Source organism: Oreochromis aureus, linkage group 11 (genome assembly GCF_013358895.1).
Source record: "Oreochromis aureus strain Israel breed Guangdong linkage group 11, ZZ_aureus, whole genome shotgun sequence".
Taxonomy (NCBI): domain Eukaryota; kingdom Metazoa; phylum Chordata; class Actinopteri; order Cichliformes; family Cichlidae; genus Oreochromis; species Oreochromis aureus.
The window spans coordinates 26,656,381-26,672,563 of NC_052952.1; the positions used below are offsets into that span (position 1 = coordinate 26,656,381).

The 16,183-nt window shown below is 39.8% G+C and overlaps 1 protein-coding gene across 1 annotated transcript; it reads left to right on the forward strand.

The window, feature by feature from the left end:
• Positions 1-6,482: 6,482 nt before the first annotated feature.
• utp11 (UTP11 small subunit processome component) lies at positions 6,483-9,974 on the forward strand. Its single transcript, XM_031740683.2, has 8 exons — positions 6,483-6,706; positions 6,862-6,923; positions 7,016-7,118; positions 7,214-7,333; positions 9,040-9,133; positions 9,280-9,410; positions 9,545-9,655; positions 9,753-9,974. The coding sequence occupies exons 1-8, from the start codon at positions 6,647-6,649 to the stop codon at positions 9,834-9,836; spliced, it is 765 nt and encodes a 254-aa protein (XP_031596543.1). The 5' UTR covers positions 6,483-6,646; the 3' UTR covers positions 9,837-9,974.
• The last annotated feature ends 6,209 nt before the right edge of the window (positions 9,975-16,183 follow it).

Below are 16,183 nucleotides of genomic sequence, written 5' to 3' on the forward strand. Positions count from 1 at the left end.
ACTTACAATAAGTATGTTGGAGAAGGCGATACTGGCTCACGAGCTTCCTTAATTAATTCTGACAAGCAATCAGCCGGTTAGTAAATAAATCAAGCATCTAGGAGACAGAAGTAAAAAGTCTGTCAGATGAATTTGAAAGTATCTGTGAACCTCCCATGCAATGTTTAGAGTTAATACACATGAGACGTGACCACTCTATGAGAGCTGGGATAGACTCCAGCCAGGCCAGCACCCTGAACTGGAGAAGCGGGGAAAAAAATAAAATACATTACGATAAAAACATTAAAAAAAATAAATAAATAAAGCATGAATGGATGCATATAATAGGGTTAAAATGCTCTGACATTTTGGTCTCAGATCAATTCCAGATATTAATGACTTGGGTTCAAATAGAGACTTTATATTTCCTATAGTCTAAATAATGTGTAAGTATAAATATTAACTGGTGAAAGTGAACAGCAGCAAGCAGCCTAGATATGTATTAAGACATTCTTGCTTTTCTAAAACACACAAATCTCTTGCTTTTTAAGTGACATTTGTTGACCTTTTCATGCAGTTACATTACCAAAAAGGGTAAAGAGCAAACCCAGTTGTTAAATTACACTTCCCTATTTTAAAGTGTGGGTCATTTCTCCACTCCCCATGTTTCATTTTTTGTCATGACTCAACAAGTGGGAGTGACATTTTCCCCTGGATGCAGCTGGCTGCTGTTTTGTCATACAGTGAATGATCCTGATATCTCCATTTGAGTCATTATAGTGAATCAGTATGTTCCCAACCCATTAAACACAGTATCGTTGGCACAAGTGCCTCCATGCATGATAAACAGTACATCATGTTCAGGTCGGCAGTCACCATACACTTTCTGTGGTTAGGGATTCAACCATATACACAGCAGCAGCTCAAACATAGCAAAGACCACAAAGACTACACTCTTTGTAGGAAAAGTTTTCAAAAAATAACTGTTTGTGAATTGGTGAAAAAACTTCAACATTTAACAGTTCAATGTGTGTAATTAAAGAACTGTGGTGCTAATTTTCAACTCCATATTTTTAGTCTACTAGCATATCTTTGTATTGCAGTTCACAGTTCAAAGCAATCCTTGACGACCTCATACTGGCCTATGCTGCTTTGATGCCGCCCCTAAGATCATCCTGTGGCCAAAAAAAGCTGTTTTTAACCACTGTTTAAGCTCATTGCAGGACTTCATTTCAAGGATGTCAGTATTGTTATTATTACATGCTGCTGTTTGCAGCTATACTGAAGACCCTCTCACAGATTTTCCTTTTAAGGGTGCTCTGCAAGTTTTCAGTAAGGCGGAGATAAGACCATAATAGCCACCGCACCATATGACCATATCTGTGACTTGAACCAGTAATTAATCTTCTCACAGTTTGATGATCTCAATTTTCGAACCTTCTCTGTGGTTTATATGCTTCTTGCAAGGCAAGCTATTTGATACTCTTATTTTAGGATGGCCTCAATCAAAGGCCACATAAAGGTCAAGTAAAAAACGTCACAATGCCACACAGATGTGAACAGTGGTGCACGCTTTCTCCTGGAAGACATTATTCACGTTACACTGCATTTCAATCAAAAGTGTCACAAACAGCTTTGCAAACAACAAAAACAGACCATGCAAGAGAATTTCAAACCTATCCTGCTTTCTCACTTCCACCTAACAAAACAGGATTGGTCTCTGGGTGATGTGTGCGGAGTGACAGTTTCAGAAATGTGCCAGTGTGCAGGGCAAAAAGGTTTCATATACTGTTTTAGCCATCTGACAAGCCCTCTGGCTGTAAGGCACTAACATAGTAACTTAAAACTCTCTGATCAAGAAAAAGTGTCCATCCTCAGCTATCTGTTAGCTATTTGTTATGCGATTCAACTCACTATTTAAAGCAAATTTCACTTAAATGTATTGCAGAGAGATGAAAACATCTCTTCACTGTATGATAAATAACTGACTAGATGTTTGTATTAGATTGTGGACATACTTTCTGTAAGCTGCACCACCACCCTTCAATGACAATCAGTAAATAAGAACAGCGATCAGTCAATAAGCTTCTCCTTCAAATAAGACTTTTCCAAGAAAGCCAGTGCTCAGAAGTATTAAATACTACAATATAAATTCCTGCTAATTTGATTCACTTAATATGGCATCATTGTTTCTTGATTGTTTATGGACGAGCAACAGAGGATAGCCCATATTAAGTTAAAGTCATTAAAGTTAAAGTCATATTAAGTTAAATCATTACTAAAGACACATTTTTATGCCCTGGCTTTTAACACACTATGATCCAAGCATTTTGGTCTTATTTGAATTAGTTTTAGTTATTGTTTTAATTCTTTTATTGTCCTATTATTGTTTTTTATTGTTATTATTGTATTACATTGTTGCTTTTTAATGCCATTTTTATATTGTTAAGCACTTTGTGCAGCATCAGCTGTTTGAAATGTGCTATATAAATAAATTTGACCTTGACCTTGACCTTAAAGTTTAAAACAAAACCCTCTGACCATGTGGCACGTTGTTTTTCATGGTTCTGTGAAAACTGAAAGAGTGTGATCCACACTCATTTGACCCCTCACTTCCACGCAACCCCCTAATTATGAATTCTAATTTTACACTCCGAGGCGTGGTCCCATCAGGCTGTGTGAAACAAATTACAGGATTACAGGCCTGTCAATTCATCGTGGTCGAGATAGTCCGATGAGTTTCTTACTTTGTAACCAAGTTAACTGTGACCTTCACCTTAAACATTTATGTTTTAGTTTTGCAAAACAAGTTAAAGGTTTAATATGAGTCAACTGAATGTGACTTGATCATGAACAGAAATGGATCATAATGTCTAAAGTGAATGCTATGCAATGAATTTTCTTGATTATTGTGTATTGCTACACACACCACGCTCTTTTCTTGGATGTGTGGTTTTGAAACATCTGAGGCAAATTAGCTCAAATGAACAACATGACCCTGAGCACAAGACCAATGGTGTTACTAAATTGCTAAATGCCCCACTTGAGTGATATCTAAATGTGTCCTGCACCAATTTGTGTGTGTTTTCACCAGATACATGATGGCAAGTGGACATCGTGACATCCAGCTATAATGTAATAAAAATATTGTCATATTCAGTGGTGCGAGGCGCAAAACAGCACAAAATCAAAGGGTGTTTGGATATTTAAATTGAATTTACAATATCTTTGTAGCTTTAGATAGAGAAGCACGTGGAGTACACCATCTATCATCTATCAAAGATAAGCTCAAAATAACCTATCACAAGACAATCGATTTAAAAACAAAGGCGTTTGATGATATCAGCAATTAGAGCTTATTTACAGAGCACATCAGGTCTCATCTAAAAACCCTACCCCTTTTTTCTACACTTTGCCGCCATGATTGCTTGGAGTATAAAACCAGTTATGGCACAATATACACTCTCAAAACTCAAGCAGAGAAAATAAGCACCATATCAACACTTAATAGTAGACAATTTTGTTTTACAAGAGTTTGTGGTTAACTTACTATTGTGAGAATCCCACCCAGTAGTGCCCCTATGTTGTAATGTACTGGGAACTGGGCATAAAGAAGCAGAATGTAACACTGTTCTATTACAAGGGAAAAGCTATGCATTCAATATGTACCGTGGGCATCACATTACACCATTAGACTGAATCAATATAAATGCTTTTAAACTATCTAGTAAACTATCTAGTATGTCAGTGCTCAAAGGATCCTTCTGGGGTAAAATGATGTCTGCTATTATATAATATAATACTGAGTGTTTCTTCTTGTTTTGTTTATTAATCCTCTTTGATTTCATTTTTTTTCTTCTTAATGTTGGGTCATTTTACCTACTTAGTTATCTAAACTAAACCATATGAGGAATTCATAAGAGGAAAGATGCTTGACAGAATTGCTAACTACATGAAAACATCTTCATCTTCTGTTTGCAATAGGCAGCCAATCAGGAGAAAGTTGGCCTTAAGGTTTCCTTAAAGGGGGAAGAACTACAGCATCTTGAAAGTAGATGATTGAGCAACTGCATGAAGTCCTGGTATGAAGTAAATAGGGATTATATTAAATTGTGTGCCAAGAAAAAGGCATTATGGATATAGAAATAGGCATAATGGGTTCACTCTAATGAATTCTAAAGTCAGTTTGAAGTGTAGGTGCCAGATGTTGTAAAAAGTTTGATATTTCCATCTAAGAATAAAGGTTATATATATAAAGAAAGAAGATAGAAATGATGTAAATAGAATTTCCTTAACACTACTTTCCACCGCTGACAGCAACAACTTATTCAATCTCTTAGGAGATACAACTAAATAATCACAGGAGAAATTTGTAGCCCGTGCATTTTTCGACTGGGTTGGTCAAATGGCCCGTTGCAGATGAAGACCAACCACGGCCAGGGGAGACATACCAAAGTCCTGAGCTCACCCCGAGTGCAGCAGCCTCACAATATGTCAGCAGTGTTATTTTTACGAGGTCATATCGGAAAACCCAATGGCTCTGCATCTGCCCTGCAAGGGCATTCCTCCATTGCTGACCATGAACAAACCCACAAGCTGTTGTGCTCCTGTTCTTGTGTCAGCTCGTTACAAGTCCCTGATTTCCAAAGTAGTATTTACCCCTGCCGTGGCTCACCAGGCATTTTACTTGTAATGATAAATACTCACATGAATTAAACAGCACGGAGCCCAGTAAGTCAGAAGGCAGACATTAACCCGTAAATCCTGGCTGCAGTCTGTGTTTGCCTAGTTAAATACATGTTAGTGGGTGAGTGGATCAGTGGGGCCTTGGGCTGAAACCTTCACAGGAATCGGGGTGATTAGCCATCACACTGATAAACAAGCCCGTGACATAATGTGGAAAAACTGATCCCATTCAGAGGTCTCATCACCCGCAAGACATTCTGCATGCCAGGCAAATCTCACACATATAAAACAAATTCCTTGCGGTTGGTGAGGAGATAGTGGGCTTCCATCGGAGAAAATGGCCGTTAAGTGGAATATCACTCTCTGTCTCGCTGGCTTCGTCCCACATCCACAGAGAGTTGAGAACCTGGGTGAGATTAGGGACTGGTGCCGTTGAGGCTTTGTCTTTGTCTCCCTGAAATGTCAGGAAGTGGAGAATCTTTTCTCGCAGAGAGAAGGGGTGACCCTCATCTTCAGAGTGGAAAGAAAGGAAAACACAGAAATTCCTCATGTATATATTTCATTTCAAGCATGTGAGCTAAAGTCACAGTGTCTTAGTTCTATAGCTATAAGAAAAGCACATATAAATGTTTTAAGTGTAATTGAGTTTGTTTCCTGTTTGAGAGCGTGTGAATGTTTTAAGGCATATTACAGGATTTCTGTGTAATCCTTTTTAGGCCTGTTGGACTGGGCATTAATCAAAATAGGGGTCTGGAATCCCAACGGAAACACGCAGTGAATGCTCATGTTGGAAAAACATAAACGTATTACCAATTAGTGTTAACTGTGCTCTCTGGCAAATGCTGGCTGTCATTATAATAACCAAAGCAATTTGGTGTATGAGTAGTGCAGCCAAACACATATTACGTTAGCTGTACTATGATGACCCTCACTTGTTTTGGGCTTTTTTTCCTGTGCCAAGCCTGGCTTGTATATAGCCTGAGAGTACTTGTTAGATAAATAAGATTAATTCAGTTTGTCTTTGCCAGTAAGCCTTACAGCACGACGACTGTAGTATTATAGACCCAACATTTAAAACCAAAAGACAACCAAATTACAGGGCTTCGGATTGCAGTGATATTACATTAGTTTATTTTTTTTAAACATAACGTTTATTAGAAAATGTATTAAATAACCAGTTAATATGTCACTGTTTTCCCCCATCTATGTAGACTAATAATATCAAAATAATTTCATAATTTAATGTTACTGATTTAAAAAATATTAAAATTATCAATAAACAAAAAAGTTTAATGGTCAAAATACTTAATTACCTGTGAATCTTCTATAGTCAGAATCAGAAAAATGCTGGGTTTTAAGAAAACATATTTTAAATTGTATTTTCACCAGAAAGCCCTTGTAAGTGTTAAAAAATTAGCCTATATATTTAATGTATGTTTTGGATAAAGATTAGAAATGCACAGAAAAACATAATAATGAAGTTTTAGCTGGGTTTAACTATTTAAATATATCTATGCTTTGCTTAATATTTTCTTGTCTCCTCTGTAGGAGCGCACGTACAGGTTATCTTATCAACATTTCATATGCAACAGTGCCCCCTAGTGTTACTACCCGAATGTACAATAGGCAGCACCAAAATACCGACTATTCTAATTTGTCTAAAACATCTTTAATTTTATTTAAAATGTAAATGAAAAATGATATATAATTTTAAATACTTATACAACTTGTTGCTGAACTCCATGTTTTGAAAATATGACGATATTTTCAGCCGGTTTTGAGTTGCGAATCTGCGACAGCGAAATGAAAAACGGCACGCTCTAAATCAGGCAGGAACCCACGTGTCCCTCTCACAGGGAAGCACTAGAAACCAGATGCATCAAGGAGGCTTTAAACATCAGTGTGTGTGTGCTTAATAAGCCTTATATTCATCTGCTTTAAGTTATTTTTGCGTGTATACGGTCGGGGTCATTTCACAAATATGTCCTCGTTCAGAAAGGCACTGAAATCTCGACAGAAAAACCACCATGAAAGATCCCAGGTGAGCGTTTCAATGTTGTTGGCTAGCTCGTTAGCCTATTAGCCAAGGCAAAACAACACACTTCTCGTGTGTTCAGTTGTTTTTCTGACACGCACACACTTACAGTAATAGATAGTAATGTTGGATCTGTCCTTTCTGTATGTGTGTCTGTGTAGCCCGGCTTCAGGAAACAACTGGGATTGCTGGAGAAGAAGAAGGACTACAAACTCCGTGCAGAGTAAGGAAAAGTGCAAGTTTATTGACACACTTTATAGTTGTGTTTACATTTTGAAGGTAAGATGTTTAAGTTTGCCATGTCTGCTTGTATAGTGACTATCATAAGAAACAGAACACACTCGCTGCTCTGCGAAAGAAAGCTCTGGAGAAGAACCCGGATGAATTTTACTTCAAGATGATCAGCTCTCCACTGCAGGTATTAAAGCAACTAGAAGCACCTCCTTGCTTCATAGATTCGGTCATATATGAGTTTTGCCTGAGCGTTTTATTTATCTTGTGGCATGTTGACAGGATGGAGTTCACGTAATTAAAAAAACAAAGGAGGTGGAGGAGGTGACTGAGGAACAGAAGAAAATGATGAGGACACAGGATATCAACTACGTGGAGATGAAAAGGGTTGCAGAAGTTAAGGTAACCTTTAATTTCCATGTGATAAATCATGCAGAAGAAAAAAATACCACCACTGTGGCAAAACTGACTTGTTAATAGGCTCAGTGGCCACAACTTAACTCATTGCCTTTTAACCACATTTGCATTTTTCTGCTCTGTTCAATTAGTGTGATGTTGTTGGGTTTTGTTTTTTTTGTTGTTGTTGTTTTGGTTTTTTGGACATGCTTGTTGACCAGTTATGAGATTCATTACTACAACTCATCTTACCGGATTACACCAGGCATCTTTCTGATAGATAATTAGTTGGTTGGTGACATCATAACGTCTTTGAACCAGTAGCTACTGTGGTAAAGTAATGTGCAAAAGTCTTGACTCACCCTTCATTTCTTTATATACTGCTTCAAAGGAACCAGTCTTTCTTGTAATTATTTAAAATGGTATTTAATACTGATCTGCCAATCATCCAAGCATTAAAAATGCTCCTCAATTTATTAACTACTAGTCTGTCTACACATAGAAGACAATTTGGCAAAGTGCTATTAGCTGAAAACCAAAGGGAGGACAACAGAAGTGGTGAGGCTTAAAAAGTATCTGCAGCAGATGAACAATAACTAAAAAAGTCATGTGCTTAAAAAACAGGAATACATATGGCCTTTCACAAGCCATTCTTAAGCAACGCGAACAGGCTGAGGTATCCCAAATTAAATAACAACTCGGCTGACAATCAGTGGCAACACGTCTTATGGAGTGGTGAATCCAAATTTGAAATTTTTGCTTCAAATTGTCATCAATATGTACGGAGCAGGTCAGGAGAGAGGTACGACAGTGAGTGTCTACGGCCATCTGGAGAGCACAGAGGCTCTGTCATGGTGTGAGGCAGCATTTCAGCCAGTCGTGTTGAAGATCTTGTTAAAACTGATAAAATTATGAACCCAAAAAGTACCGCGAGATTTTGAGTCCCCCATGTAACACCTTCTGGAAAGCTTCTGATTGGCAACGGCTTCAAACACACTGCTGATGCAGGACCAGTAAGAAGTGAATTGGGCATGTGTGAAGCTTTCCTAGCGAGAGATGTTCAGTGTTTGTTTTAGACATCGGAAATGCACCTGTGAAGATCTGAAAATGAAAAGTCAATACACATGAATAGCAAAGGTGAAGAATGGTGTGGATAAAAATTAAAGCCATTAATTGTTAAAAGCAATGCTACTGCAGTGTAATTTTTAAATACTAGTTACTGTTCACAATACCATTTTGGAAGTGGTTACTTTGCAGGGCAGTGTACCCAGGCTACATATTATCCTTGCACTAATATTTTTAACATGAATATTGTGCATGACTCTTTCCAACAGCATGAGTTCTCAATCTGAAAACATAAAACCTAAAAAAAACCAAAGAAATAACTTATCAACATACAAATCATTGCATCACATCACAATTAAATGATAACCAAATGGTAAAAGTTGTTCCCCTGTGAAAACTGTTCAGTTTCCAAAGGCTCCACAGAGTAGAACTAGTACTGGAATATAAAGGGAGATGAAGGGTTCCTGTTCCTGAAAAGGCAAATTTGCAGTAGCTATCTGCAGTAATGAATGAGAGGGCTCTGTGGTGGTACATGTTTCTAGTAGTTTAAGGGCAGTGGCAGCAGCATGAGCATAGATATTATCGCCATCATTTACATCTGTGGTGGTGCCTCGGTTAATCTTTCTGGGTATATGATGTACTTCCAGAAAATTGAGAGGCTGAAAGGAGAGCTCCATCTTCTGGATGCAGAGAGCAAACCAAAGAACAAGCACACATTTTTTGTGGACTCCAAAAAAGAAGGTGAATATAAGCGTTTGGTATATTTAATCAATTTAGTGAGTGCTTGGAAATGTGTAAGTACTGTGCACACAAACTATCCTTTTCCTCTTGTGCTTTCAGTCTTGAGATTGCCTGAGAAGTTTTTTGTGTTTTTTTTCCTCCCTCAGTGCATTCATTTAACCTGGCGGACCACCTCAACACAGCTCCGGAGCTGGTGGACAGAGTGTACAACAGACCAACACTGGAAACACTGGAAACCAAGAGAATACAGGGAGCTGTAGACCCGCGTGCTCTGGGGGTCTGTGGAGATGATGTTTATTCATTTTTTGAATATTTCTTTAAAATTCAGCTCCTCAGAATTGTTCATTGATAGTAACGTTTAAGATTCAGCATTTCATTCTACTGATGGGTCTATGTGTTTTGTACCTGTAGAAACTGGCAAAGCAAAGGAAACATCAATACAAGATACTTTCCCAGAGAATTGACAGAGAAAAGAAAATGTTTGTCATCAGCCAGAAAATTCAGACCCGTAAGGACCTGCAGGTGAGGAGGACATGGTCCTTAAGTGTTTTGGTGATGGTGTGCTATGACTGTCTTCATTTCAGTGTTTTTTTTTTTTAATGTTTTGCCTTTGCTCCAGGATAAGTGCAAGAAAGTGAAGGTAAAGAAGGAGACCACCAGTACTTCCGCAATTTACAAGTTTGAAGCTAAGAGGAAACGTTGACAAGAGGAGGGAAAGAAAATCATTGTCGGGAGGTGATACTTGGAAATAATGAACTTCTCTCCTATGGAAAATTCAGTTTTGTATATATTTATAAACTATGTTTAATTTGTTTCAAATAAACATCAAAAGAACTTGTAATTAGAGTTAATTTCTTGATTTGGAGACAACTTATATTTTAAGGATTTCTTTGCCTGTGAAGAAGTGGAGAGCTCCCAGGCTCTATGACTCGAGGGGTGCTGTATGATCTGGTTAGCTAAGAAATATAATATTACTTTTTACCACTAGGGGGCATTAGTGTTCTTCATGAGTGTTCCAATCTGAGGCAACTGGAAGAGAGAGCGATAAGTGCATTTGTTCCCAGAAGTTACTATAGTGGTTCTTAAACTTGTTTTAGTATACTCTTTTTAAGAGGATGAAGAAGACTTGCATCCCACACCTCACACTTTTCTGACAGGTAGTAGTAAAAGAAGTAGTAGTAATAATAATATTAAGATCCAAGCTGAACTGTAGTTAAATAAATGCCATATTCAGTTAAGGTTGGCTGTGGACTGTATTCTAGGTCATCCTTGCCCCACAGTTTGAGTTACAAGTATGACCTACCATTTCCTTTTTGTGTCAGATTTAGGGTATAAAATTTCTCACTCATGTGTTGTTGCTCTCTAATTCAGTAACTGTCCCATTTACACAACAACATCAAGAAATACATTCACTTTATCCAAGTTTGAGGACAACTTTGGTAGTTCTCCATGTTACACGCGTAATGCTTTGTTAAACGTTGAGATACGCATGATGTGTTAATAATGTGTTATTTAGTCCTGAATAACTGACATGTATACCGAGGTTAAGTATTTTGGAAGCTCTGATACATTATCTAAAAAAAATGATTTATATATTTTTAACATCAACTGAGGACATTGTTTGCGTGCTGAAGTGAAGCATAGCTGGACTGCTTTCTGTGGTGGAGACGCAGGCTTGGCTTAGCCTTCAGAGCCTCTGAAGGACACATCTTTGTTTGCAGCCCTCGACTTGGGATGCAGCACACCTCTAACAGGCCCTTTTCACATGTCGCAGCAGGGTAGACACAGCTGCAGCTAATACAATTAAAAATGATTTAGGTGTCAGTTAGCAAGCATCGATAACAATAACACTATTGCCAATGCTTGCTCATTAGCTCACTTTAATCAAAATTACCCATTATTAATTTTATTAGCTGCAGCTGTGCTTATGCAACAACATCTCTGTTAAAAGGCCCCCTTGAGAGATAAATTGTTACAGCTAGCTCATTTTCGACAGGTAGTTCTCTTTCAGCGAACTGATTTGATGCTGCCTAAGAATCTTACCGGACATCAAGGTGCTAAAATTGAAAATTTAATTAACCAAATGTGAGTACTCACATTCATTTGTACAAAATGCTGATGATAAAACTTGTCCGTCAAATCCTTTGCAGTTAGCCGTTGGTATCCCATTCCTGTGTGGGCAATAGAGGTTGCTCTACTCCCTGAAATGTAGGAAAGCATCATGATTTAGGGTAAAGCAAGCACACTTTAAAAAATAAAAATAAAATAAAGGTTGGACTTTCTTGCTCCTTGTCTCACGATCTCTACTAATCTTTTATGTTGTCTTGTCTGCACATAAAGCAGGTAAAAATATGTTTGCTTACTTTCAGTAGTTTGAAACAAATTGAGTACCTGATGCCCAGCAACAGTTCACAGTGACCCGGTCTTGATTGATCCTTGTTGGTTGCAGCAGCTCCATAAATGGGGCCCATCCATCAGTTTCTCCTGGGAGCCACTGGGGGGGTAAGAGGGCAGGCAGGGAACCTAGTGAATGTGTCATCAGGAAAAGTGAGAGGCATAGAGGCTACAGGATAGGGACCACAGGTCTTGGCCCAAACTCTGCTGACCAGAGGAAAGGTGCGCCAGTAGCTCAGAATGGGCCAAAAGAGGCAAAGAGTGATAGCAGGACTCCTGCTTACTTCAGTTGCACTCGTCTAGAAGAACAGCTTGACAAATCTAGCACTACAAAATGTTCTGTTAATGTAGATGTTTTCAAATACCTCTAAAAGTACACCTATATAATAAACATCTCGAGGTTATAGTGCACAGATTGATGTATTTCACTTTAATCAAAGCATAAACAAGGCTCTTGTATGCTTGACGATTTATGTCAGAATTCTGTTGTACCCAGTACGAGTGATTTGCATCCTCAGCCAGCTCTCCCTCCTCCTTCCTTACGCCTTCCTCTCACCCTCTCTGCCCTCTGTTACTGCGTCACACTCCTATGAGGGCGTGTGTGTACCAGGACCCTGAGGCTCACTGTCCATAAGCGGAGGGGGTGGAGGTCGTTGAGGAAAGCCCGGGGGTCAAAACACTGTGTGCGCAGTTCCGGGACCCCAATCCGACTATGCGACCCTAGCACAGACAAGCCACTGTTCCTCCTCAAGCTCTCCTTTCATTCTCCCCAGTAACGGGACTCTTATGCAGGGGTGCAGAGGCAGGGCTCAGGGGTGGGCAGTGGGTGACCTTCTGATTTTAAAGATATAGACAGGCATTCCTCTTTTGTCAAAAGGCTCATAATTCATTTGACTACTCTCACAGGCCATCCTGTCCCCCATAAGCCATCTCTAAAGTTAATGACCCTTGAGGTTTGTTAACGGATAGTCACTTTTGGAATTGGGGGGGGTGGAAGTGGAGTACTGTGGGGTAGTCACACAGCTGCAGGGTATGACATTGACCCTGATATATAGTAACTGTTCACAGAGAGTGAAAGTGTAGCCTGGTTAAAATGGAATACAACAGACTTTTGTTCTTTAACTTTAGTTATTAAACATTTGAAAGAGCAAAACTAAAAACTGGCACACTTTGGGGTTTTCTTTTGTACATTTCTACTGAATACTGCACATTTTAAATAAACTTGAATTGTTCAAGGGCTCATTTGTTAACAACACTTAATCTGGATTAGAGTGATCTGAATTTAGAGTTCCCAGTGTGTGCTCTCTGGAATCAGGTAATCCATCTTATTTTGTTAATTACTTTATACAAACTACAGGATTAACAAATCAGCCTGGACTACCAGTGATTTATGCCTCATATTAGTAATTGCTAAACAGTAATTGCTAAATACGTGAAAAACAACTAGCAGAACGGGCAGCATGGGATCAATTTTAATTTTTTTTCAAGAGACAAAAAATAGCAGAATAAAATCATACCAACATCTATTTTTTCCTTAAAATCTTTTGAACAGCCATACCCCTCATGTGATTATTAGTAACCTAATATATTCAAGATTTAACCTAAACTGATGTCTGATATCTGGTCAGTTTTCTTCAGATTGTTTCATTCTTCTGGGGAATTTTGTCAAAGTGGTAACCCAAAGATTTCAGCCATGGTCCCAGTACAGGCAAAGTGAACAAAACCTAATTTTTACTGCTTGCAGTATTGATATTTGTCATTCAATCCGATACACAACTCCTCTTGAGAGAGATCTAAAGACCACACTGTGAGCAGTTTTCATTTAAACATTACCAATCTTCAGTAGCATTGGTGTGATGGCTTATTATTCTAGAACGCGGTGAAATTTTATTCTTATTTATACAGGGTTCTAATTAGACACGTGCTGCTGTCACCTCCCTTAAACAGGTGCTTGATCCTTACAACCTGCTGCACTTCACCCACTTCATTTACCAATACCACTTTTCCTCTGCAAAGCCAGCATTCAGTGCCACAGTAAAGCGTGATTTGGGGACAGTACTAATCGATCCCCCAATTACAGAGAGGTGGAGAGTGAGAGGTGGTGAGAAGAATGAAGTAGCCCTAGGTTTGAGTTTTTGGGAGGGCATCTCCAAATGCGAGGGGTGGGGGATGAGAGCTAGTCTTTATCCATGGATACCCCCAATCCTTTAACTTGAAGCTGGGTGTCAGGGACCTTTTGAAGTTGTCGAAAGAGAGGAGAGACCAAAGAGGGGGAGCATGGGGGAGGTTCAGGCAGGGTCTCTCTCCATGCCAGGGGGAAGGTATCTGAAGGAAAATCTTTACAACCATGACAGTCCCCCTGATGTGCATTCATTTTTGTGAATTTGTGTGTGAGTATTTGGATATCTGTGTGTATTCTAGCATGATTGTGTGTATATACTATGAACGTGTGCCTGAGCCGAATGTCTGGCTCATGCAATGAGGTGGGGATCACAGAGCCTCCTTTTTAAATTGCCGCTAATGAGCCCTGGCTGGCGAGAGGTACTCGAATTGATTAAATTTGCATGGGAGCCTAAATCATGACAGAGGCCTCATACTTGCGCACCCCACCTCTAGTTGCGCACACACATACACAGCACCCCTGCTATTCCCCCACCTCCATATCAGACCTACAGGGGGTATCTCTCTTCAGGAAAGAAGGCCAGAATGTGTGTGTATCTGTGGTGTTGAGCGGGGCGTGGAGCGCACCCATCTGCCCCGGTATTACTGTCAGTCCATCATTCAGGGGAATGCCAGCCGCGTGCCTTGGGGACGTGTTCATTACGCTTTAACTACCGGATCTGTCCTTGTCTCGCAGTCTCCCTGTGTCATTGTCGACTTGAGATTGTGTGTATGTATATTTATGCAAGTGTCTGCTTGCATCACAATTGAATGCACCCAATTCAAGTGTCCTGTGGGGGGGTGGGGGGAGTTACTTGGTTACTTAAAATTAAGAACTATTCTTGAGACGCACATTTGAGTTTGATATCGTGCTTGTGAGTTTTTAAAAGCCATTCATTATATTTATACACCTACTAGCATGCTCATTATGACTTAATTATAATCTCAATATCTTAATCTACCTCCATCTTCCACACAATCACGCTCTCCTCCGTGCACTTTTTTTTTTGCCTCTCAAAATTTGTTAGTGTTTTGCTTCTCTAATGCTTTCCTTTAATGGTAACTATGTGACAATGCCTGATCAGAGCTACTTTGTGTGCACACGTTTGCCTTTTATCTACTACTAGTAACAGTGAGGTGTGAGAATCAGTATGTGCGAGTGTGTGCGCGCCGGTGGGGGACAGTGCTTGTGCGTGGTTAGCTCGGGTGATTGCAGTAATCAGATGGGGGTGTTAATCAGAGTTTGTTCGTCAGTGGCCTGATGAGGGGCGATGAGGGCCGCTGATTGTAATGTGATGCTTCGATCGGTCTCTGACGACTACAGAGACAAACCGCCAAGAGAATCATTATCATAGCGTACAGTCCCCCCCCCCCTCCACTCTTGGAACGCCGCTGCAAACAGAGTGTAAACAAACAAGCAAAACAGCACACTTCAATATGTGGGGAAGTGTGTCATTGTAAAGATGCAGACTCTGTTATTATTATTATTATTACACGGGATGTTTGCATTCTAGTAAACACAATGATGCACTGTGACATGACAGGTTATATATCACTATTTTGGTGTCAGTGTCACCCCTATTGAATAAAAAGAGCAGGGGGAAGGGATGTATTGGAGTTGGAGGGGAGAAGAGAAAAGATGTAGCTGAAAGAAAGGTTTGGGGGTGGGGATGTAAATGTGACCCCATGGTTTATAGTACTGTCTTGCCACAGACAGGCTTGCATCAGATCTTTTTCTTCCTTTTTTTTTTTTTTTTAAAGGAGGGGGTGATGACGCTATTATGGCAGCCTCATCAGCCAAGTCCCTACAAGGGCTGATACAAATTAATTAACCTAATTAGGGGCTGTGATTGCGGGTGTGATTATAGGGGCCGGGAGGGGAGGGGGAAAGGGATGGAGGGATGAGGCAGAGAGGGATGGTTCATGGGAGTGGGGGTGCGCTGGCAGCCACGGCTCAGGCGATGATGAGCCGGGAGGTGTGGGAGAGCAGCCAAGATGCTCTGCATGGCTAATGAGGAAAGCTAGCAAGCTTTAACCATCCCACCCTTTTCTGTTTTCATGTCTCCACCTTCTGTTTACTTACATTTTTTTTGTCGTTGTTGTTTTTGCTGTTTTCAGTCATTATATTTCACCTCTCTTATCTGCAAGTGCAGTTCTTTCCCTTTTTATCAGCTCCTGAGTTGTTTTGTACGAGTCACGCATGACCTTGGGGGCCAAAAACTCACAACATTTTTGACCATTTATTTGACCGAGTAGGATTCCAGATTCATGTACAAAGCCGAAGCCTTCCTTTTGTTGATCGTCTGTAGTATCGTGCAGCATAGGGTGCAGTGCAGCACTGCCTATTGTTCACTTTAACTGTACTCCCCACAAGGAACAGAAATACCCTGTGGGAACACACATACAGTCACACGCACACATACAAGCTCATATAATAGCTCATCCTTTGGTATACACAACCAATGGCGGCTCAACTTCAGATGCACAGACTCTCTG